The sequence below is a fragment of the Stegastes partitus genome, unplaced genomic scaffold (genome assembly GCF_000690725.1).
Source record: "Stegastes partitus isolate 25-593 unplaced genomic scaffold, Stegastes_partitus-1.0.2 Scaffold1035, whole genome shotgun sequence".
Lineage (NCBI taxonomy): Eukaryota > Metazoa > Chordata > Actinopteri > Pomacentridae > Stegastes > Stegastes partitus.
In genome coordinates, this window is record NW_007578766.1 from 91,956 (window position 1) to 117,481 (window position 25,526).

Consider the following 25,526-nt stretch of genomic DNA (forward strand, 5'->3'; position numbering starts at 1 on the left):
AACAACACGTCTTCAGTGAATACGTACGATCATTTTTGTTTCAGAACAATAGTTAAGTCAGCATTATTTATTATATTAGCATATTTTAAACAGCAGCTGTTGTGCTTTCTGGTACACAAATATGATTGGTGTTGCAAATGAACCTGTATGTAAAACACAACTTTTTCCGTCTATAATACACATTATGGCCAAGACCCTCAAGTATTATGAATTAAGGAGGTTGTTCTGACACATTTTGAACTAAAGTTATGAAGTTAAAGTCACTCTACTGTTTTTATGTGCATTTTTTTTGAAAATTGTTTGCTTTTACTTAAAAAAAACAAAAACAAAATATATATATGAAGAGTTCATTAGCAAAAAACAGAAAACTCAATTTTTGTAGATTTTCAGAAAACTTATTTTTGTTGTTGTTTGCTTGAGATAAAATCAAACAGAAGTTAAGTGGATCTGTAGACGATGGAAAAGTGGGTTTTCTGAAGGTTTGTGGAGCTGGAGTTATCTGTTTTTACAAATGAACTCTTCATATTTATCTTTATATTTATATTTACAGAAAGTTTTCTATAAAGTTGTTTAAACAAAGTCCAGGTCGGTGCTGATCACCTCTGGATCTGATGACCTACAGGCCGGTTATTTAGACACAGACACGGTTGCTGTAATTTTTTTATCAGTAAACATGCACCAGGCTGTAGCTGGCAGGTTCAGCTTGTGTTTGTGACTCGTTCCTGTTCCTTCCAAATGCCAAAAGTGCGTAAAATTGCGAAACGTCCAAAAGTCCCTCAAGGTTCCAAAAGTTTCTCAGGCGGTGCAACACCCTCCTTCATCCCCACCCCTCAGCATACAGCATACACCACGCACACCCACCCAGCTCCCAACTGCACACACACACACACACACACACACACACACACACACACATTCCAGCGGGCGGAGTCCGTGACGCGCCGCTGGTTTGTGAATGAGCTGCAGAGCGCAGCGCACCTCAGAGTTCCAGCGACAGCCAGCAGCGGAGAGAGCGAGCAAAAGTTTCCCAAATGGAGTTCTTTGGTGGAGTCAGACATTTATTATTTTCATATGTACTTATCAACGGCATATTCATTACATTACAGACTAAAGAAGGTGAGTGACTTAGAAATTATTATTATTTTTTTAAATCGTAAAGCTGTTTGAAATGTGTTTGGGTTTTGGTGAAGGCGAGCCCTCGTGCCACGCGGGGAGCCTCCTTGAGGAAACTTTAAAACCAGGAAACAAACATTCTTTCTTAGAACTCGTATTTTCTGAACACCTGGATGCCTCAGATGCCTCCCTGCTGGATGTTTTATGTGATTGTTAGTGAGTTGCTGCGTGTGCGCTCCTCTCAGGCTTCTAACACCAGCAGGTGAATTCTCCAGAAAGTCTGTTGAGTAAAGTTCCTTGATGACATGCGTGGATCACTCTGTAATCTCTGCTTTTCTCTGTTTTAGTGGTTTTCATTCTACACATAATGTTAATTTTCCACCCATTAGTTTAAGTTGCTGCTGCAGAAGTTAACCAAAGTTTGCTCTCATGTGGCAAATAAAGAAAACTCATAAAAACTTGTGTTAAACTATAAACTGTTACACTAAATGTGATTAATTAGCAAATTGCAGCTCATTGTCATTTGTAAATGTCTTTCCATTTCTAAATAGCAGCGGTCAGATTGCTGCCTGCTGTCAAATCCTTCCTGCTTGTATCCTGGTTGACTGACGCTGTTCTCATGTCTCCACAGAGGTGCTTCTGGACATGAGGGCAACAGGAGGTGAACTGGGCTGGCTGACATGGCCCTTAGATCAGGGGGACAAGCCTGGGGTGAGTACTGCTCACTCTGCTCCTCCAGCTCCCACGTTTCCTCTTGGAATTTGCCTTTAGGATGTATCAGCATGGAGAGAAGGGCCCGGCTCAAGTGAGAGCCTCCGGTGCAAAATATTTGACCATTTGACTTGTGTGGTTAGCGTCTGAGTGGGCCCAGTGTGTGTACGTACATGTCAGGTTGCTATAAAACCTGGCAGGGTGAGCCTAATGGTTGCCGGGTCTGGATATGGGAAGGAGTCGCGGGATCCTGTGAGGAGTTGCCTGCAGAGCATGTCTGGGCTACACCAAAGCTCAGGCAGACAGAATAGCTGCTAGCTCTGAACTGGGAATACTTGTGGTTTCTTGCGGTTTCAAGGCCTCGGCTCCAGAATTGTATGTTAGAGAGCAATTAACTTTTAAAGTTTGCAGCATGTGGTACCTCTTTTTGGAGAGGAGGGGCTGTGGATGGGGCCAATCAGCCGGAGCTACCTTTTCCTTAAATCAGGGGAAAATTTCTCCATTTAGCGATGCATCCAGAGAATACATTAATACACCCGAATGCTGCGGTTATCTCTTTGCCAGTGCAGCAGAGACATGTGTGCCTTCCTCCGTACTGCGGTTTCAGAGTAATTGACCAGTCAGGCTCATGCAAATTCACTGTAAATAGCCTCATTTCATGTGCTGATGACTCAAAGGCATGTGAAGGCTTGCTTTACAGCGGCTCACCCAACATTCTCAAAGAGGTTTCACTGCTTAAATAATCCCTTTGACACTTAAGTTTCTCTTTTTCACTAATCAGCCTCAGGTGTTGCTCTGTGTTTTTTAAAAGTTTGTTGGAAACATTTTCACTGCGAGCTCGTTCTCATGTAACCACCATCATGATAATTGATATTTTAAGATTTAAAGGCCCCCTCATAAAAAGTGTTCACCAGCTGTTTAATAGAGGTGTTGGTTCTGCTGTTGTACACCCAGTTTATAAGCAAAACCACACACTCGGCCAACAAAGCACATTCCTTTAATTAATAGCACAGTGGCTACATGCAGGGAGCAAACCGCAGCCTCTGGCCCTGTGGGGACCAGTTGTTCCTCGTCAGCCAAGCTTATGTTAAAACTTGCTGTCACTTTTTTTTTTTTTTTTAAATATTTGCGGCAGCATTTAGTATGTAAGCAGCAAAGCTATTTGGGGAAGATGCCAGCAGTAGCGAGAGAATCTGAAAGACTGACTTGGAAATAATTTGGTATCTTTGCAATGTCAGAAATGCTTCCTCAGCAGAAGGCCCTGAGGTTTGCTGCCTTGTTGTGCTGAGAAGGCTCGTATAGAGGAATCCTCTGCTCTCTGCACCACAAATGTTTTATTGCTGTAGAGCATAGCTAGAATATTAGGAGGGAGTAATGAGCAATGTGTGGAAGTACGAGGTCTCTTATCCACGCCGTTGTTTTCATGTTCAGCTCACAGCGGCTGAACCTTCATGTGACCGTGTCCCTTGAAACGGGTTTGGTTCTGCCCGGCGTGGTCGGAGCTCCCCGACGGTCCGTGTTTGTATCGCTAACCTTTGTGCGCTTTTTGTTTTCAGTGGGAGGTCGTCCAGAGGACTCTGAATGGCTCTCAGTTCTACACCTACTCTGTCTGCAACGTTGGAGAGCGTGAGCAGGACAACTGGCTGCGCACCACCTTCATCCAGCGGCGTCCGTCCGCCTCGCGGGTTTTTGTGGAACTTCAGTTTATCGTACGCGACTGCAACTCGTTCGATGGAGCCTCGCTGACCTGCAAGGAAACCTTCAACCTCTTCACGTCTGAGTCGGACGCAGATGTGGGCACCACCTTCCGCAAGGGCCAGTTTAAAAAGGTGGCCACCATCGCCCCGGATGAGATCACCAGCAAAAATGAGCTGCGCATCAACAAGGAGACGCGGGTCGTGGAGAACCTGTCTCGAAAAGGCTTCTACTTGGCCTTCCAGGACATCGGAGCCTGCGTCGCTCTCCTCTCCGTCAGGGTCTATTATAAAACGTGCCCGGCCACAGTGAAGAGCCTTGCGTTGTTCCCTGAGACCGTGGCTGGAGGAGAGAATGGAGGGCTGCTGAAGGTGACCGGGGTGTGCGTGGATAACGCCGTCAGCAAGGAGCTGCCTTGCATCTACTGCACCCTGGACGGGGAGTGGGTGGTGCCGGTCGGGCAGTGCCAGTGCAAACCTGGCTACGAAGAGGCTGAAGACGGTTGTCAAGGTAAAAGCATGCTGTTGAATCTTTGGTACTTGTAGAACTATTTCTAGCATCAGAAAGAATCTGAGCCCTGTGATTTTTGCTCCTCTAACATTTTTATTCACATATTTCTCTGTGATGCAGAGTCATGCACCTCTATGGGACCAACAGCACAACAAGGACTAGAGAAAGATTAAAAGTGAAAAAACTGAAGCTCTACATACAATAGATATCTTGCTGCTTACACTTTAACTTAGTTCTAATTCCTTCCTCTTCTGCCTGCAGAAAGTCTCAGTATTTCTGTGGCTGTTGATCACAGCTGATTTCTTTGTGGTTCCACCGACAAGCACAAAATTTACTTTTCTATTTTTACAGAGTCTGGATAGATCAAACTATTTAGTTCTGGCATTTTTTTAAAGGACACATTCTTCGGTATCATGTCCCAATGAAGCAACATGCTGCAGATTAGTGTTTCAAGCACCAATGGAAAGTTAAAAACCTGTTGATTCTTCCTGTTTATTTCACTTTCTGGCTGGTAAATGGTGGGATTTTTATTTTATTTAAAGCCCTCAGGCATTATCTGGGGTTCAGAGCGTTAAAGGGACTATTTGCCTTTATTTTAAATTGCCGTAGTTTGTAAAACGGGCCCGTTTGGCGTACTGTGGGTATTTATCGTAGGTGTTATTAGCATTGTTGGGTGGAATTCTCCCCCTGGCTAACGTGGCTCCACTGCAATGGAAGGAATGCTTAGGCCCTCATTTGTACATGTCCTGGCATCATCCCTGACCTTGAACCGATACCTATAAAATTAGGAAACGCGCTGTTGAGTTTCAGCGCTGATTTTTGACGTATGCACTTGTATGCAAAGGTTCACACGAGCACGATTTGCTTATTCCAGAAATTTCGGCACTTTTTGTGTGAACAAGGCTCAAGTTTGGCAATTTAGGAAACATTTGTGGAAATGCTCAGAGATCACATTCAGAATACACGTGTGATTCTTAAACCCAAAGTGAGCATGGTGATTTTTTATTTTTTTATTTATTTTAAACTCATTCGGTAGGACGACATGTGTGCAGATCTTCTTTACGGTGTCTCATTGTGGTCTCACTCATAACCAGCTGTGAAATGACTCATTCAAAATGCTGTTTAATGGACGTCTTGCTCAAGCACTTCACCTTTCACACCCGTTCTCATAGTTCAGAACTCATCGGGAGATCTCCTGCTCTCTAATTATCATCTGTCTTTGTATCGCGGCGCTATGTGGTCCAACCATAACTTAGGCTTTGTAGCTACGCTGAAGTTATGTTTAAGTCCTGCAAAGAAGGCTTTTATTGTTGTGGAGAGGCCTGTCAGAGTGACTGAGAGTGATCAAAGCCACCGCGAGGCTACTGTACTGTGATGGATTAGCATCTTTAAGGCCGATGGGAGGAAGAGGGAGGAGGAGGAGGACGGAGGAGGAAGCTTCTGAGCCTCGCTGACTTTGTTCATATCAAGCATCACAGAGAGCAGAGGCCCTCCTCTGGTGAGCGGGCATGTTCTCCCGTCTGCATCCATCTCTCGCTCCTGCCTCCTCTGAGTTTCTGAGGGTGTGTATGTGAACATGCAGCCGGCAAGCAAGGACCTGTTGAGATCTGCTCCATGACAAAACACCTAAAGACTCCAATCAGCCCCGAGTGCTCGTCCTCCTCTGCTGCCTCTCCTGAATCTCTTTGTCATGGCCTAAAATATGCACGACTCGAAACGTACACGGGTATCAGTTGATGGCACTAAAACACACACGCCTTGGACTGCGGTTGTAAAATTCACATGCAGCCTGCTTTTAATAGATCCGATTTCACGCTTGGGCTCCCTCCCATTGGCAACAGACCGATCAGAGTGATGAAGCTTCCTGTCAGTGCATCGCTCACATGTGGGAAAGTTCCAGGTAGGACGACCGGGGAGGAGGCAGGAGGAGCGAGAGGTTGTGTTTAGAGGAGGGGTGTGAATTTAAAACGGAGAGAGGTGAGGAGCGGAATGCAAAGGTAGGAGAACAATGAGGCGCTGTGTTTCCTCGCGAGGTCGGCGGAGCCCACCTCCACCTTCTCTCCCCCCGCCCCCCGTTGGTTGGTACATTCCTGATCAGTTTGCCGAGGAGGAGCCTCCCAACATTACTCCAGACTTGTGGAATTCCCAGGAGGGGGGAGGAGAGCTGCTCCAGGTCAAGCGCTCACATAAAAACGACTAAACAAAGAAACCCCCCCTCCAAAAAAAAAAAACTACCAGGATGGAGTCAAATGAGAGGCTGGAGATGTATGAGGGCAGCTCCAGATGAAGGTGGAAATGAATCACAGGGCTGCAGCGTGGGGCCAAGATGAATGGCTCCGAGGGCTTAAAGTGGAATATCCTACCGACACGCACTTAATCATTGTCCCCGTGTCTTTCCTGTACAGAGCGCTGTTTGGGGAGAAACCACAACACTTCAATTATGGAGTTTTTTTTTCTTACTTAGGTTGAAAGTTTCCATGTTCAGCGATGTGTTCACTCGGTTTTATGACTCCTCGACCCTTTGGGACCTGTTAAAAGTAGAAATCTGTGACTTCATCTGGTTTTTGTCTCCGTCTCTTCATCAGCTCTTACCGCGGTGGTGTTTTTGGCTGAGAGATCCGTCAAACTCTACGTCTATAGGATCTTTTTTTTCCCCGTCAAACCTCTATTGACATTTCTGCATGTGGCACTTTCCCTCGATGGTCATCATACTAACTGCAGAACAGACAAATAAACGCCAAAGACAGAACAATTCGCTCTCTGTGCTGTGGAGGCCTTCAGAGCAGCTCACCAACTAACTGGTTATAAATCATTTTAGTCGGCAGTAGCACGGCACAAAATGGGCTTTTGTTGTTTGTGAAAGCTTTACAGATTCTTGTAAAGGAGAATTATGTTGGCTTTCAAAATACAGCATCAATCATACAGTGGATCAGAAACGCATTGAAACGCGGCGATAAACGCTGTCACAGTTTATATACAGTCACAGTCCGCACAAGACGGATGGAGGCCCGAAGAAGACTTTATTTGTCCAGTTAAATACTTTTTTGTTTCCTCTCTCGCTGCTGTACCAACGGGCATTTCTGAATGTTTTAAAAACCTTAATTTGAACAGTAAACGCAGTATTTTATTTACATTTGGCGTCTGTCTCAGAAAAAAGTTTTGCTTTTTAGCGATATCTGGCTGGCATTTCCACTCATGACTCTCTGTTGTCACTGACATAAGTTCCCTTTTTTATTTTATTTATTTGGTAGAAATGTTTGAGAACCGGTTCATGACCTGGCCAAGAGGCGCCGGCAGGAACAAACGCACATGTAAATGACAGACACACACAGACACATAAACATGACGTGGAACAAAAATAAACAAGTAGGAAGCATGGAGGCATGTGAGTGAAGAAAGATGTGCATGAGGTCCAGGAAAGTGTGTGTATAGGTATGTAAATAAAGTCCGGCGTGATCAGCAGCAGCAACAGTCTGTTGGATTTTAGGCTTGAAGGTGGTGAGCAGAGTTGAGTGTTTTGTTAGTTGTTCCTGTCTTTAGCTGCTGCAAAGGACTTCTGATGATGAGCTTGATGTATTCACTAGACCTAGTATGATCAGAGTCATGGGCTCCCTTCCTGACCCATAATCCCCCCCCGACACAATGAACCCCATGTGTCACCTCTTTAAGGACCCCTGGCTGCCCCGGCTGCTCCTCGGGTTCATCAGCTGCTCTAAAGCCTCGACAAATAGGCCTTAATCCCACACTTTGGTCAACACGAGGCTGTTTTTTTCTTAAAGGGGAGAGACAATGTGGAATATTTGCACCGCCGAGGACAGTTTGTGTCTCGGAGAAAATGACATCTCGACGGAACAACTGTCCGCCGAGTTCCAGTAAAATTATTCCACCTCTCGCCAAAGAGCTTCCAGTAAACTATTTTCTCTCTCCCCCTCCTTCCTTCCTTGCTTCCTTCCCTCCGTGTCTCCAAGCTCATCCTCAGCTGATGTAACAAGCAGTTGGTGACTAAGACGCAGTGTGACTGCGTGCTGCGGTGAGCCATTTGTACGGGTAGTAATTGACTTGGGTGTGTTTGGGCTTTTTAAGCAGAGTAACTACTGGTTCTGCTTGCTTTTTTGCCTTTGTGCAATCTCTTTCGCCGTCCTCTACCTAAGTCCCCACATCCTCAGAAGAGTCTCTATTTTAGCCTCCGCCTCTCATCTTGTATTTATTTGATAGTTTCTTATCTTAACAGATTGTGCAGCGCTGGATGCTGGTTTGCTCCACGCTGTCCCAAGAACAACAAACTGACAGGCAAACAAAAAGTTTTTCCTTGGCGTGTTGTGTTCATGTTGTCCGTGAAATCACAGGGCGACTGTTATTTTTGGCCGGAGTGCACGCCACGAATGTGACACCAATAGAGTTTAAACATCCCGTTTCACACGGCCCTGATGGGACTATTTAGACTGAGCACCGTTCTTGTCTTACTCACCGATAAATACATTTCTCCGAGTCTGACTCGTAAAGATAAATAGAGGGTAAATTGGAACAATGCTACCAATCAGAGAGTTTTAAGTGAAGAGGGAGAGAAAACGATCTGTGCTGTTCACATGGTGGTTAAGGCGCTGGTGGAGGTAAAAGCTAAACCTTAGCTGTGAGATTTTGCTTTTGTTGATGAGCATAATAATGGAAGTTAGGCTTCGGCTGCCTGCTTTTTTCAAAAGTCACCTCCCAAATTGCCACAACTCAAATGTTTCCTGGCCAGGATTCAGTCTCTAAATGTACCTGGAGCCAACTGGTTCATCATCATCACCCTTTTGCAATTGTACGTTATCTGACGATGAGTGTACAAAGAGATGTGAACACGGCACCACTTCTCGTCCTCCGAGGGATTACATTTGGTCGGCTTAAGGTGGATTTCACATAATGGAATCATCTCACTCCTGCAGGATAATCCCCACATGGAAATTTTCTGCTCTACCAAATTTCCTTGACTCTTTGCTCCCTATTGCCGATCTCAGAGAGAGAGAGAAAAAAAGTCAGACTAATCGGACAGTGCTGCTCATTTAGATGAGCAGGCTGGATATAACCTCTGTCTTTTCTTGCTTGGCTCTTGAAAGCCACCGTGATTACATTGAATTTGTGGGTTTCTCAGATCTCACGCCAAGGTACCGTCTACCTAGCGGGCTGAACTGGAGGGAGCTGGTTAGGTAATGGGGGAACTCTGAAGGCACTTTCAAGTGGTGTCATGCACCGTCTTGTTCTGCCACGTCTGTAGCGAGCAGTATGTTGGCAGGCACTACAAACAAAATGAAAATGTAGCGCTGAGGAGATCTTGTGAGCCAAATGACTTGTAAATGTATACGAGTGGAAATTGCTTTGCTGTGGCATTAAAAGTGTGAACAGCGGCGGCCTTGTCAGAATGCACCGAACCCACTTCGTACCAACCGTTATATCAGAAATGTTTCCTCTGGATGTTGTGCGTCGTTTTGCTGAGCAACATGTTAACATGCATCCAGCATTTAGCATGCGTAGAGCAAAACAACTTTGACAGATGACGGCATACAGCCAAGCAAAATTAATTTAAATCTTGTGTTTTTTGTCTGTTAAACCCTCTGAACCATGGGACCCGTCGGCAGGTCTGAACGACACGCCGTCTTCAAAGAGCTTTTCATTTATCAGCCAGAAACTGTAAAAACATGAAGAGCTGCTGGATTTTCAACCTTCCTGCGGTAAAAGAACTTCTATTAAATGAGTTTCATTTAAAAATTGAACAAACATCAAGTGTTTGCAGAAACCAGATTCTGTCAAAAAACAAAAAAACGAAGCCGTCCTCGTTACAACCATGAGGTCAGTCGTGAATTAGCTGCAACCAAGAGTCATGTGACAAAAACTGTTTGGGCCGAACTGCAGGCTGCAGATATGGAGACAAATTAAAAATAATAATGATTTATGCCGTTATATCTTTACCACAGACGTATCTGGATCATCTGTAGCCATGACTGAGCTGCAGCGCTTCATATTACAGTGAATAAAAAAATATGACAGGAATTTAAAAAAAAAAACAGCTTGAGGTCTGATGGTTAATCTCACCGCACCGCATAGTATCGCCTTACAGAGCTGTTACGGCAAACTGAACAGTAACGTTAGCTCCGACACGTTAACGCATTGATGTGCAGTTTTGTTTCTGAACTACGGTACATCCTGTTGCTGTGTTTAGGCCTCCACCAGCATCTCTTGCTCTCTGTAGGTGTTCAGGTTTGGACAACTATCTGCTGAGTGGAGCTTGCAGCCTGGAAAAGCAAAACAAAGAGTGAAAAGAGGCTGAAACCTTCTGTAGAGCTGAGGGGGTTGTATGTGTGATTATCACTACAAACAACAAAACACATGGAGTCATTTCATCTGCTGTAGATAATAAAATGTTGACTTAATTGTGTGTCGATCGCTTCAAATTCTGAGCAAAGTGTTGTTTTCTAATTTTGCTTCAGAAGGCCGTTAGTCCAACGAGTGGACCTCAGCAGTTGTTAGCGCTGCGCTGGGGCAGTTGGGACATATTTCCTCTTGGTGACATTCCTGAGCCTGTGTGTGTGTGTGTGTGTGTGTGTGTGTATATGTGTGTGTCTGTGTGTGTGTTGTGATAGGGGTGTCCACAGCAATGTGAGGCGCTTTGTATTGTACTGCAGGCGTGTGAGGTCAGCACTTTCCTTCCCCCCGTGTCAGTCAGTCGTCCCCCACAGCACAACACGGCCCCCCTCCCGCCGCTAACAGGACGAGCCCACAGCGGAAACCGGAGGTCACCTAATCCCTCGGTGACTCCCCGACCCGTTGGCTCAGGGCTTTTCATTGTCGGCCGGTGCTGAGCCGCTTTCTATTTTGTTGTCCTGCCTGATAAGTCGTTCTGTTTATTGGTGCATTTGGTCCCGTTTTGGTCACTTCCCGTAGGCAGGAAGCAGACGGCTGTCGGCATGCAGAGCGTAACCTGTTGGCCCGCTGTGGGGCAGTAAAGCGGTGTTGCGTTTGTCACCTGGATGTCTGGATCCGACTGCAAATATTTCAAAATGACCACGACTGTTGTGACCTCTGGAAGCCACGCGGGGCTGATCGTGTCGGCCCGGGTTGGTTCCTTCAAAGCATCTGTGTTACTTCAGAGCTTCTTGAGCATGTTTTGTGTCTGCCTGAGTCCACTTCACTCCGTCCTTCTGTCAGAGGGAGTGAGAGGAGAAAGGGGATCAGGGAATTTATTGTGTTTGTTAACAACCTCAGATGAAAGCACGAGTGCGATTGTAAAACAGATGTAATGCCCTTACAGCTGCTCCATTGGTCAGCTAATCCTTTTGACTAATGCCCCCCCACGCACACGCACACACTTCCATCAGCCCCTACACCTTTACTGCCCCCGGCTCCCTCTGCCCTGCCCTCCTCCACCTCGGCGACCCCTGGCTCAGGTTAGCGGTTCACCTCCCCCTATCAGAGACCCCATTGTTCCAGCGTAACCCCAGACCCCCAAAATGCTAATGACACGCTGTCACCCGGCACACAAACAAACTGACATGACATATTGCAATTACAGGTCTGAGCGACTCGGGCCAGAGGGGGCTGGGGAGGGTAATAAATGAGGGTGCAGACAAAGCAGAGACTTGCTTGCCTCCAGATATATTTAGGGAGCTGATAGAGATCTACACATTGTATTTATTTTGTGGTTGGTTTTATTTTTCCAAGATGTTTTTTGTTCACTTGCCATAATTCTGAATTTAACCTTTCTCCTTCCTCCTCCTCCTCCTCCTCCTCCTCCTCCTCGCTGCGAGCATGTGTTTGTTTTACTTGGCCACTGGCTCGCTGTAAGCCATGTACAGTTTAACTCACAACTACCCCGAGGCAGACGTGACCTTTCTGCCTTTTAAAAGCCCGGCGCTGGACCAGACTGGGGGGGAGGGGGGCCCTACCATTTACTCCTACTGCCCATTTCTGCTGTCAAGCCACCATGCTACCCATTCATCCATCTCTCCAGCCATGCATTCATCACTGTCGCCATCTCATCCATCTTAACTTCTGCCAGTGAACCGGGGGGGCCCTCGGAGGCTCCGATTCCAGAGCCACTCGGGCTCCCAGAATGCAACAGGCCCCTGCACTCACTCTACATAAACAAACAGAGCCACTTAAGGCACACGGGGCCTCTCAGATGACAAACAGTTCCTCGCTTTGTAGCAAGAGGGACTGAAAAAAATGGCCAGTCTAACTTTGTCCAGGCTCAGAAGAGGCTGAGAGACATTTGTTTATGAGATCATTCACCTCAGGACCCCCCACCCCCCACCATGGGTTCAATGCTCATGTTCATGTTGGATCAACACGTTTTGGTCTGACTGTGGTTGCCTCTGTGCTGGTTCTCCTCTTGGTCACGCTCCGCTCTGCGTCCATTCTTTGATTGGCTGCCGTAGGAAGGAAGGCTGCGTCAGCCTCATACTTCCTGCTTCCTGTTGTGTCCAGCAACAATCCAACCCCCCCTCCACCTTTTCCATGCAAGCAGGAAGTTTCCTTTTGCTGGACTTTTCTCTTTTGTCGAGGAATTCTCTTGTTAAATACCTCAGCACAGAGTCATCCAGTTACATTTACTGTCGCTCTGTGTTCTGGATACACAAACCCATTCACCTTTATGGAGGAGAACTGGGCTGAAACTGGAGCTGCACTAAAGGCGCTCTGCTACAGGCCTCCTGTTGGGTGGTGTGCACTGGAATGCATCTTGATTATAGAGGCGACTCACAGTGTAAGGCCATCATCTCCACAGGCCTGACCACGATGCATTGCAGCCGGCACTGTAGCGCCAAAAAGAGGCTAGTCCTCCTCTATTCAGTTGCCATGTGGCATTTCGGCTATTCCCATCTGCAATGCTTGTGTGTGTGTGTATGTTTTTTTCTTTCAGTGCTTGAATGGCATGGTATTCTCCTTGCCTGCTGGTCAGTGGTGAATAGCAATGTTAATGGGTTAGCTGGGAGCCTTTTTAGTGATGACTGGGAGGAGAGAAAGGAGGGGAGGAAGGAATTTGGGGATTACGAGGAGGAGAGGTAGGGGTATGAATCAGGGTTTGAGGCAGCAGCTGTTCCCCCTTCTCAATGCAAGAGTTTGCCCTGGCCTGTCTCTTTTCTTTCCCCCTTCTTTTCTTCAGTCCTCAGCAGGATACAGTATTCCTCTCTTTCTTTTTTGAGCCTTCTGTTCCTCCATACCACCTCTCTTCTGCTTCGCCGCACCTCTGCTTCATTTGCGTTAATGAGTAGCAGTAGCTGTTAGTGAAACAGCTGGCCGGCACAGAGGAGAGATGCTGTCCTGAGGGTAGGACTGAGTAATATGTGAGCCTCTTGGACAAACTTGCAAATTCTTTTTCTTTTCACCGTCTTTGTCATGCTCTTCAGTTAATGTACACCTTTTCACAGCAGCTCTGGCCCAGCTCGGTGAACCACAGTGATAGTAGAGGCCAAACGGAGATGAAGAGAGACTCACGAGCCGTCGAGTAAATCCCCTCGATGTGATTTAAATAGAGAGCTGGCCATGTGCTCTCCACGTTGCGCCTGTAGTCACTTGTGGATTTAAGAAGAACTTCATTCATGTGAACCGCAGTGAGAGGCAATTGTAGGACAGTATCCGAACCTGATATTGTCTCTGTACCTGGCTCTGCTCTGTTGGAATCTGGCCTCCAAACGTTGTCTTTGTCTAAGGCCAGCATAAAACTTTTTGCATCTGTAAGTATGGGATGTAAATGTCAACGTCTCACCAATCTTCTCCGCACACGTCCACGTGCCGCTCAAAGTCACAGTGTGTAGAATATGTACTCACAACCTGCTGCACATTTATGCAACCGAGTCCTGCAAGCAGACTCGTACAGCCGAGAAAAGTAGCATGTATTATCAACAAGTACTCGTCTGTGGGTGTCAGCAGCTGCTCGTCTGCACCAGAGTATAATCAAGGCTTAAGACTGAATGTTTCAGTGCTTCTAGCCGGTCAGTGGCATTAACCTCAATCCCTGGCTACACATGGCTGTGTCCACATTGTCTGATCTGTTTCTTTTTGACCACAGTTTTCTTCATTTCCAGTTTTTCCTCACTCGTCTTGTGTTGTCCTTTGGCCTGGATGTCGGCTCTCATTTGCATCGTCAACATCTTATGACATCTGCCGCGAACTATTTAAACACTCCAGGCGAACGACAAGGAAGGAAGGAAATGTGTGGATACATATATATGTGTGTGTGTGTGTGTGTGTGTGTGTGTGTGCAGAGGGACATGAACAGGTGACAGGCAGTGGACATAATCCCTCTTGTGATGTCAGATTTGCCCATGTGTCCACAAGTCTGCTTTGCATACATGTATGTGTATTTTGTGCATGCATACGGGTGTGGGTGCCTGTGTGTAATGCATACATGAACGTGTTTGTGTGTGTGTGCATGAACGTGCGATGGTGTGAGGACATGAGCAGCAGCAGCCGCCGGACTTAAAGGGGATCCGTCTCATTTTCACTCTCCTTCATCGCGCGCTCCCTCCAAAATTTCACGCCGTATTAAGTTCATGTTTCACCGCCGCTACGCACAGCTGGACCCTCTACCTGCATTTCTTTATTCTCTGTTGGACGTGTGAAATTAGGTGTCATCTTATCTCGGCGATACAGTTTCAAAGGTCTACATGTGTGTCTTCGAAAAAATAAAACAAACGGTCGCCGCTTTGGGCCGCTTCCTTTTTGTTGCCTCTTTTTCTCTTCACTTGCTGTGTTGAAAATTGAGTTACTGTCATGGAATGTGGGATAACTGGTTGTGTTTGCTGAGAGAAGCACTGTAAGAAAGCAGCAGCAGAGGGGGGTTGGTGGTTGAAAAAGTAAAGAGTAGGAGTGCCGGCAAAGCAGGGAGTCTGCATTTTTGTTTCAGGGCTGGGCTCATCTGAGCAACCTTTTAGCTGCAGAGAGTCTTAATGAGTAGAGTCAACACTATTTTCCCTCCTTCTATCTCTGTAGCTTGTCCAAGTCCAACCTTTGGCCTTGTGTCCCTTCAACCTTCCTGCTGTTGCTGCTGCAAGTTGAAAAGTTCAGAGTATAACTGAGCTGATTTGGAGGAACTGGCTTTGCACCGTGTCACACTGGATGCTGCCTCAAGTCACTATTGTCCTTGTGCGGCTGCTCATGCAAATGTCTTTTTGTGTTTGCAGAATGTCAGCCTGGCTTCTTTAAAGCTGAAGCATCTGCTAGCAAGTGCGAGCCGTGTCCTGCCAACACACAGAGACTGGGCGCCGGGGCTTTGTTTTGTCCCTGCATGGATGGCTTCTACCGGGCCCCAACTGACCCGCCCACAGGAAACTGCTCAGGTAAGAACATCTAGTAATGTTGGCTGTCATTGGGATAATAGGAAATGACATTTAAACAAGGATGTGCAGGGATGTTCTAGTGTGTGCTTTTTGTTTGTCATGCTTTCTAAACTTGGAGTGCACGTTTGACTCTGTAAGATGCAGCTTTAAGAATCAGAAATCACTTCTGTTCAAATTCAAATTCCTTTTTAGGCTTTCTGTCATGTCCTAAAGGCATCCAGCACATTTGGCCTGCCTCTGATTCTATTCTATTTAACATGCAATGTCATTTCCCACCCTGTGTTCATCAGGCCTTCCCTCTGCCCCGCGGGATCTGGTGGCCACCACCACTCAGCTCTCTGCAGGAAAGCTGCTGCTGTCCTGGAGCCCACCTGAAGACACCGGAGGCCGAACTGACATTACCTACAATGTTGAATGCCAGCGCTGCGAGGGCCTCGTGTGCCAGCCCTGTGGAGAGAAAATCCGCTACGAGCCAGCCAGCATGCGCCTGACGGACACCAAGGTTTCAGTGAGCGAGCTGGACGCTCACCTCAACTACACTTTCACTGTGGAGGCTCAGAGCGGCGTGTCGCTGCCGGCTACCCAGGCAATGCCCCGGGCTCACAGGCCGTCCTCCTCCAGCACTCTGACTACGTCGCTACACTACACAGGTGAGCGCTGCTGATAGGAGGCAGTGATGATATCTGTGCTGCAGTAGAGACAGATGCTATCTGAGGTGGTGACAGCTTGGCAAGTCGAAATGTTGCTGCAGGAGTCGAGATAAACTGATTTCATCACTGAAGTCTGGCCATGTTTTTCATATTCAAGCATTTTCCACCTTGTGTCCTCAGAGCCTCCCAAAATCACCACCATGCGGCTGGTGGAAAGGTCCTCGTTCAGCTTGTCTCTTTCCTGGGATGTGTCCCCCCGACCACGGGCCCAGTCCAGACCCATCCGCTATGAACTCACCTACCGGAAGAAGGTGTGCATCTGTTTTCTGATTCTCCTACAAATTTAGCATCTTATGCATCATTACTTTACAAGTTTAAAATTATTTACAGACATCTACATCAATGTGTGATTTATTATGAGATGTGTAATTTAAAGGTCCCATGTGGTGAAAATCAATTTTTATTGTCTGAGAATATGAAGACGCTTGTTGCTGCCATTCTTCTGTTTCTGTTGTCAGACAACAGAACAAGTAGGAAACAGTGACTGAAAAGCATCCCGTCGAAAATACACGTTCACCAGCAGCAGCGTTTTTCAGTCATCTGACAAACTCACCGAGCACCTGTGATAAAAACAACAGCTGTGCTTTGAATTCAGACATATTTAGATAAAGCCCTGGTCTCACACACACATTCACATCCAGGTAAGCTGCCATGTGGTCGACTGTTTGCTCTGTGGTGTCAATCAGAGAATCTTCTTCCTGAAGCGGGCGGGGACAACAGCAGCTCGGCTGTATTTAAAACTACAGTCACTTAAACAACCCGTCTAGAACTAGGAACTTTACAGTCATGGTAAAATGAACCATCGTTGCAGTGTTTTGAGCTAAAAAACAGACACATATTCTGATCAAAACAAGTTTATTGTCATGTTGCTGTTCATACACAGTACAGGCAGGATGAGAGAGCGTTCCTTCAGGATCCAATAACTTAAAGCAGTTTAGATGACGTAATACTTTCATTAAGTTGCTGAAAGGGGCACCAAATGGGCACTTTGAATAGCCCATAGACGAGCAAATCTGCAGAAATATCCATTAGCAAACACAAGTAAACAGTCACGTTACAGGAAAGACTGCTTTCCCTCGTAGACTTATCTTGCTGATGTGATGCTAAAATGAACTGTGGTTTCCATCTTGTCTGAATTTCTGCCTGACCTCCCTTCCTCTGCCTCCAGGATGATAACCTGGACGTGACGACCTACACTGTGCTCATACTGGAGAAGAACTCTGTGCAGATCAGCGATCTGGCCTCGGGCACCGCCTACCTGTTCAGGGTGCAGGCCCTCAGCAGCGACGGCAGCCCTGGAGGCTCCAGCATGGAGGAGCAGTTCGAGACCTTGTCTGAAGGTACAGTGGAGAGAAACTGTAGAAAATGTTTCGTCGGCTTGTTCAGGAGTGGGACTTCTCTCATGTGCCTTCTTCTGTTTTCCAGGCCACAGCAACACAGCATTATACTTGGGTGTAGCAGTTGGAGGAGCAGCCATGTTGTTCGTCGTGGTCGTGGTCCTGTTCCTGCGCAGACGGTCAGTAGGCAGCCCACTGTGTTGTTAATCAGTCAGAACACACCCTCCTTCACTGGCTTCCTCTGTCATTCTTCTGTCTTTCCTTTGTGGGGCCTCCAAATGGCCTTTGCATTCAGTCTGTCTTCACCTCTCCCTGTCTCTCTTCCTTCAGCCAACTTTCTCTTTCTCTTTCTGTGGATCTGTGTCCCAGCGCTCACTAGGGAGGAATTTGCATTGAATGTGCCTTGTCATTGCTCAATGGTTATAGTCTAGCGAGTGTTGGGGCCTTTGAAAGGAAATTAGCCCAGAGTGGTACATTGTTGGCGATAAGAGGCGCTTGGTTCTTTCTGTACCGGGCCACAGGCACTTTGTAAAGGTGACCCGGTGCTGTACTGTAGCAGACTGTAGCCCGCCCGTCCACCTCCTTCCCGCCTACTTGTCTGTCTTTCAGTCTTTAAATCGGCTTGGCAAACACAGCCTATCGTCAGGCTTTATCAAAGAGCCGCCGCTTTATGAATGGACGCATTGCACTGGTGTCGGGATCCTTTTAAAAGCCTTAGAACGTCTAGAAAAATGCTTTCAAAGGTTGCTATGTGCTATTGATATTAAAGCAGGCAAAATGATACAGACACACAAGTTCGTTTGTTCTTTGATGCTAATTTGCAGATGTTTTTTTTTTTAATGTTTTCATTCAGGAAGAGAAGCTCTCACACCAGGCAGGGACCAGAGGACACCTACTTCTCCAGCCCAGGTAGAATAAAACCCATCTGTCATCCCTCACTTCATTCAGTTTATTTATTTATCTGTCATTGTTTAATCATGGTCGATCTTTGGCTCACAGAACAACTGAAGCCGCTGAAAACCTACGTGGATCCACACACGTACGAGGACCCCAACATAGCCGTCCTGAAGTTTGCCACTGAAATCCATCCCAGCCACATAACCAAACAGAAAGTCATTGGAGCTGGTGAGTGACATCTCTGCTGAGACCGTCTGCTCTGGAGCTTAACTCCGAGATGTTGAAAGATTTTTCCAATCCCCCCCAAATTCGCTGTTTATATTGTGCATTTTCCACAGCTTAACAGGCTGACTGACGGTGGTTACTTTAGTGAGATTAACATCTATCTGGCTGAGTTCTCGCTCAACAAGTTGAGACACTTTATTGTGTGGCAACTCTTGGCCGCAGGATCTCCGTGTTTTGGCCGACGTTGACACGAACAATTACACAAAAGAAAGTGTTGCAGAAACAGTGTTCTGGAAGGATATCAAAACACCTTCCTGGGCACTGCCCAGATTTTTTTATAGCTGATACGTTTATTCAAGTGCGACCACTCTACCCTTTGAACCAGGACCCTTTTCCAACCCCCCAGTTCCCACGACCATGTGCCCCCCGTTCTCCTCATGTGACAGCTGATTCCCATGCTCCCACACCACAGGCTACGCACCAATTACCCCACGTAGGCCCTCTCTCTCTCAACACCGAGCCAGTACACACCTCTGTGAGAGAGCCCGGGGCAAAACAGCCGCAGAGACTTCCTTGTTTTCACTCCGTTGCACAGCCAACCCCCCTGCAGCGAGAAGCTAAGATCACATTCGTCTGATATCTGTTATTTTCCTGCAGGGGAGTTCGGTGAGGTGTACCGTGGTATTCTGAAGGTGCCGGGCAGGAAGGAGGTGGCCGTGGCGATCAAGACGCTGAAGCCCGGCTACACAGAGAAACAGAGGCAGGATTTTCTGAGCGAGGCCTCCATCATGGGCCAGTTCTCCCACCAGAACATCATCCGTCTAGAGGGGGTGGTCACCAAATGTAAGGACTTCTGTGAGTTTTCCTACTTTTCTTTTTAAAAAACTATTTCTCAACCGTTATTTCTTTTTGGCCAGTGAAGGCAAATAATCTTTTCTTCTTCGTGCAGTTAAACATGCGATGATCGTGACCGAATACATGGAGAACGGAGCTCTGGATCGGTACCTCAGGGTAAGGCCGCCATACTTTTTCAAACATTGTTGTGCAGTATGCAGTATAGTCAGTGTTTCTTTAGTTGGACTCGCTGGTTTCAGGCTGTAGGTTAACGCCTTCTGTTGGCCGTGCAGTTCACCATTTCTTCAACTCACTTTCACTATAAAACAACAGCAACCGTCTCTGAGACAGCAACCTACACACTGAAAATGTCAAGTTGTGCAGAGGATTTGGATCATATAACAATCCATGTGTGCAAATCTTTCACAAAACAATTCCTCCTGTCACCATTTTGAAGAGAAACCAAACTTGTATCCTTGGCTTAGCTCCATCAAATATGATTGAACAAACCAAAGTGTTTCAGGTTTTCAGGTATAGTCTGGCCATTTTGTTGTGCGAGACTCGTTTGTCTTTCAGAGTTTAATTAAAGCCTGATCACAAGACTAAAACAGACCTGTGCTTATTTTCCTCCCATCAGGACCATGATGGGGAGTTTTCCTCCTTCCAGTTGGTGGGCATGCTGCGCGGCATCGCTGCAGGCATGAAGTACCTCTCTGACATGAGCTACGTCCACCGTGACCTGGCTGCTCGCAACATCCTGGTCAACAACACCCTCGAGTGTAAAGTGTCGGACTTCGGCCTTTCACGAGTGCTGGAGGACGATCCTGAGGGGACGTACACCACCAGTGTGAGTAGCTACTGGGAAGCTTGATGCAGCTGGGATGGATCTGGCTGCTTAAAGTGTTTAGAGGCTTATGTTTATTCGTTTCTCTGTGTTTTTCTTGAACAGGGAGGTAAGATTCCCATCCGCTGGACAGCTCCAGAGGCCATAGCGTACAGGAAGTTCACCTCAGCGAGCGATGTGTGGAGTTTCGGCATCGTCATGTGGGAGGTCATGGCTTTTGGCGAGCGACCTTACTGGGACATGAGCAACCACGAGGTGAGTTTCACTGTTTATAGATCGGAGTTTTGCAACCTAGCTTTCAATCCTTATCCCAGGAGCTTCAGTAAAAAACAACTGGACGTTTCATCCAGTAGACGTCTTCGTTTCTGAACTGAAGAAGAGAAGTCCAGTTGTTTTTTTTAACTGACATCCTAGAATTACAACGACCTGGATGACCGAGAATCTAAACAAATGAAACTGTTATACTAAAAAACATTTGATAAAAACCTACTACTGAGCACAGATCTAATGAGTCTCTGCTTGCAGGTGATGAAGGCCATCAACGAGGCGTTCAGGCTGCCCGCCCCCATGGACTGTCCCTCCGCTGTCTACCAGCTCATGCTGCAGTGCTGGCTCCAGGATCGCTCCAAGAGGCCACGCTTCGGAGACATCGTCAGCCTGCTGGACAAGTTGCTGCGGAGCCCAGACTCCCTGAAGACCATCGCAGACTTTGACCCGCGGTGAGATTTATTTACGTAGCAGACGAAGTGCTTCTAATGCGTATTTTTCTAGTGCTGATCCTCCAGTAGCTGCCTCCATCAGCAAGCAGTTCTTGGAAACAGTTTTGCAACCAGAACAAGTAATATAAACGCTATATTTAGTCTGACGCTCTTTTAATTTCCCTTTGGTTCCTGCTATCTGCTTATGTAGCATAAAACCCTGATAGTAAGCACTCAAAGTCAAGTGGTCACTTGTTAGAGGGGAAGCTTTTCTTAACTGTATGAAGAGCTCTATAACTAAAAGAAGAGGCAGCAATAATTCAGAACGGTGACCAAGGCTGCAGAGTTTGACCCAAATCAGGCTTAAGTAATAAAAAAGAAGAGAGAGAATTACGATGTAGTGTACTTCAGAGTATTTAAAAACTCGACAGGTCAAATATTTTCATGCACAGATCCAGGAGTAAAGAAAACTATTTCCAACAGTGTCGGCGATCCTCGTGTAGCCGCGCACCATGAAATGAATCAGCCTGAGGATCGTAGATGGAGCTACGGCATGGAAATGTTCTGAAGACTTAATGCTTGTTAATCATATTGCCATTTTAAGTAGTTTAAATAGTTGAAGACAACAACCGGAGAGACTTTGTGGTTATGTGATACCCGGAGTGTTCTCCTCTTTGTCTAAACTTGGCTTTGGATCAAATGTTTGATTCAGACTTTATTCATCTGACTTTACCCTCATCTTAAGACGTGATGAGGATGGGCTTTAAAAACAGGTTGAGGAGCAGCTTCCCATTAACTCCAATTTCAAGAAAATCGCCGGAGGTTGAAGGTCAAGTGAGGAGAAAGGGGATTAACTTTTAAGATGTCCTACTTACAACAGGACACGCTGATGCCTCGCCCGCCAGGCTCATAAAAAAAATGTATGTGAACTCAGCCCCAAACAAGAAAGCTTCCTCCAGCAGTCTGCCTGAATGCATACTTTCTCTTTTGTGATGAAGCATTAAAGCCTGAAACAGTGAGAAAGGACACGTAGCTGTGATGCTGACACCTTAATCGACTCTCGACTCCTCCAACTGGTTTTTATTTCCAACTGGTTTCCTGTAATTACTGTCCTCAGTCACCCGCCTTTGTTGTGGGAAAGTCTGTTCATTATTATCATTTGGATCTGCTTTTTTTTCGCTAGTGTATCCATCCGCCTGCCCAGCACCAGTGGCTCGGATGGGTCTCCGTTCAGGTCGGTGTCCGAGTGGCTGGAGTCGATCAAGATGAGCCAGTACAGCGAGAACTTCAGCTGCGCCGGGATCATCACCATGGACCAGGTCCTGCAGATGAAGAACGAGTAAGTAGAAACGTTTGAATAGTGTTTGTCTTATCTGGTTCTGTGTTCTTGGCAGAGAAAAGGAAAGAAATGTGGTTTTATTATGTCATGAATTAAAACCAACATATTACACCAAACCTATGATGGACTTCCCTGCAGTGGTTTTTATATTTGCTTTCCTAAAAACGCTGCTTTTTTTTGTTGTTTAACAGCCAACAGAGTAGCAGCACAATATAATTTCCAACCTCAGCTACAAGTTGAGAAATGTTGAAGATGGAAAATGTAATGGAGGGAAGGAGGAGTGGGCTCATTTGTAGTAGGCTGGTGGTGGCGGCTTGTGGTCGCTGCAGTTCTTCTTCTCCTTCCTTCTCTCCATTTCTTTCCCTCCCTGCACCCTCTCCCACAGCTGCCCTGGGCAGCACTTTTGCTTGAGCCCCTGAAACCGCCGGTTTTGCTTGCTTAGGGCAAAGACCTTTTGTGGCTTCTTCAGCATTGAAGTAAGAACGGAGGGCAGAGCCGGCTGTGGAGCAGGAGCAGCTACAGGAGATTAAGAAACTGGAAAAAATGGATGTAAAACTCCGTTTGGAAAGATTGAAGAGGTGCACTCGGGACATACTGAACTGAGCTCGAGCTAGTCCGGGGCAGTTAGATCCTCCCAGATGTTTTGCGCTAAGAGGGCAATTTAATGAAACAAACTTAGCCTTTTGGAAAAAACTACTTTAGCGAAGTAACATAATACGAGGTTACTTTGGGACAATAACGAGGGCCATAGCGTTTTCTAACCACACGAAGAACCCCATCCCCTTCTGCCATGGTATAAGTATGTCAGTTAGTCTGGTCTTGGGAAGATGGGCAGACTGTAAAGCAGAGACCAAGCCTTTTGAAGTGTTTGTCATACAGTATGGTGTGATTTCATGGCCCCATGTTTCCATCTCAGGGCATCTGGTAGCACTCTTGGAAAACCAGCAGTTATTTACGACCCACCCTCTGCTTGCCAGACAAGTGATTCATGGTCAACAGGGAGAATCCTCGTTAAGTAATTAAGGCTGTAATTAAGGCTGTTGCTTTGGCCTGGTGTGTTGCAGGGCTTTTTGCAGGTTTGCATCACGTGTTGTGAAGAGCAAACCCCCCCCCCTCTTCCCGTGTTGTTCTTTAATGTCGAAGATAAACTGAAGCTCGGCGGATTAGGAACTTGGAAGGCGCCCCACCTAGCTGGCTCGGTGATCGAGCCAGACGAGAACAGATTCAGCTCGGGGCGGGCATTTCATCACGTTGAATGAGTCAGTGATTACTTCAAGGCTTCAGAGACAGGAAGGATGTGCATGAAAAGTGTTGGAAAGAGGCCAAAGTGTAAATCCATGTGCAGCTCCTCTTACTGTCATGTCTCTCTTTTATTTATTTTTTTTACAGGGATATTAAGAACATCGGGGTGAGGCTGCCCGGCCATTTGAAAAGAATCGCCTACAGCATCCTGGGTTTAAAGGACCAGACCAGCACCCTGAGCGTGTTTGCAGTGTGATCTGTGCAGTTGGGGGGAATTCAAATCAGACACTGCAGCCCTTTGAACTCTACGCTGAGCTGGAGCAATGCTGCGGGGACGGCTTTGGGTCAGCAGAACCAAGAGAACTTCGCCATCCTGTTGGGCCGACTGAATCAGACTGACTTACTGTACATTTTTTGATTTCTTCATCTTATCCATAGGGAATGGAGCAAATACACACCAATAGATGTATCGAGTAGATTCAGTATATTTAAATATGTATTTTTATTATCCATGTCTTCTGTACAGATACAATCAATTGCTCGTGCGTTTATTTTTTTAATCTTCCATTCCTGCTTCATAAAAATCAACAATCAGTTCACCTCTGGGAATGGCTTCAGCTTTACAGGAAACAAAGAAAACAGAAACTCCCCCAGAGCTCGTTGCATCCAAACAAACAGAAGTCCAGCCTCGGCTCAGTTTGTGGTTGGCGCTGATGTCACAGAGTCTCTCTTTATTTGGCACTTTGCTCCATTTCCTCTTGAGGACGGAGCATCGGGACGGGCTGAGATGAGCTTGAGCTGGCCCGGAGTTAAAGAGACGGTGCTGCTTAGGTGTATGAACGGACCTGGTGTTGTTACCGGCCTCCTGCCGGCTCGGTGCAGAAATTAAGCTATAATCCTAGAAGTGATGTTTATTTGATTTAAAAAGAAGAGAGGACATAAAGTATATGAGGTACTGTTGTTGTACAGATTCACTTTGTTTTCTTGTTTATGGGCGATTACCAAAAAAAAACATTGGGGACTTGTGATGTAGCACTTGGATCAAGAATCGGGTGATCTTGATTTCGTTTCAGAGTTTTGTGAAAAAGGGGCGATTACACTCACCGTGGTGTCAAACTGGGAGATTGTTTAACAGAGTAGAAGGCAGTGCGGCTGTCGGTAGCGTGCCGGCAACCACGAGGGAAGAGAAAAATGCACATACATGGGAAAAAACAAAACAAAGAGATGCTATGATGAGTTGTTGTGGTTGATGATTTCATACTAATAATAGTTTGGTTTGCAATTTCAATGTCTCATTTTGTAAAAGCTTTACAAACTTCACTTTTCTGTGGGTTTGAGTGCCGCGCTGAAGCTACGACGACTAAGAGCTCGACTCATTCCAGAACGTTTAAAGTGCCTCCGTGTGTGATGTTAACGAGGGTTTGCTTAACGAAGCGGCTCTCCGATGGTGACTAGTGTAAAGTGGACTGCGTCCCCCAGCGCTCTTAATTGATGACTGCAAATCATTGTGTTACTGACATACACCTTCCTTTACTTGAATTTTGACTGTATTTTTCAGATGTAATGATTCTGTTGTAGCAGGTAGACCCATCTTTGGAAAAGGGAATTTTTTTTGTTATTGCTCTGGTTTACTGGTTGCAGTTACTTCTTTTGTACATTTTGTATGATTTCACTATTTACCATATTGCCAAACGGATTATTTTTCTAAGTTCCCAACACTCTCCAAAGCTCCTACTTCTGCTGCCTTTCTAAACACGTTGTTCCTTCATCAAAGAGCAAACTCCTTCCATTGCAATTCCTTCCTGTTTGCCTGTTGTTTTATACTGTATTTAATAGTCTATTTATTTTGAACTTTTATTTATTCATACTGATAAACACTTAGCTGGGTTTATAATTAGAGGTTGCGCTCTCTCATTTTTAATAAAACAACAACAAAAAAAAGCTTGAATGTTCTTTTTTATTCTTGAATCACCTGAGATTGCCTTCTTCATTGCATATGTGGAGCAATAAAGTCTTAAAACTGAGTTTGACTCAGAGTGACTTGTTTTGCGTCAATCAT

General features: G+C 46.2%; 1 protein-coding gene across 2 annotated transcripts; it reads left to right on the forward strand.

Moving 5' to 3' along the window:
• Positions 1–991: 991 nt before the first annotated feature.
• Positions 992–25,491, forward strand: epha2b (eph receptor A2 b). Of its 2 annotated transcripts, none has more exons than XM_008295265.1 (17): positions 992–1,116; positions 1,745–1,824; positions 3,381–4,029; positions 15,186–15,341; positions 15,632–15,991; positions 16,172–16,302; positions 17,220–17,391; positions 17,477–17,567; positions 18,242–18,297; positions 18,388–18,513; positions 19,168–19,353; positions 19,460–19,521; positions 19,982–20,191; positions 20,294–20,443; positions 20,714–20,907; positions 22,070–22,225; positions 23,615–25,491. In XM_008295265.1, exons 1-17 carry the CDS (start codon positions 1,032–1,034, stop codon positions 23,721–23,723), a joined length of 2,973 nt encoding a protein of 990 aa, XP_008293487.1. In that variant the 5' UTR covers positions 992–1,031; the 3' UTR covers positions 23,724–25,491. The 2 variants fall into 2 exon arrangements, with proteins under 2 accessions (XP_008293487.1, XP_008293486.1); XM_008295264.1 differs by having other exon boundaries at positions 1,013–1,116; positions 19,168–19,365.
• Positions 25,492–25,526: the final 35 nt, after the last annotated feature.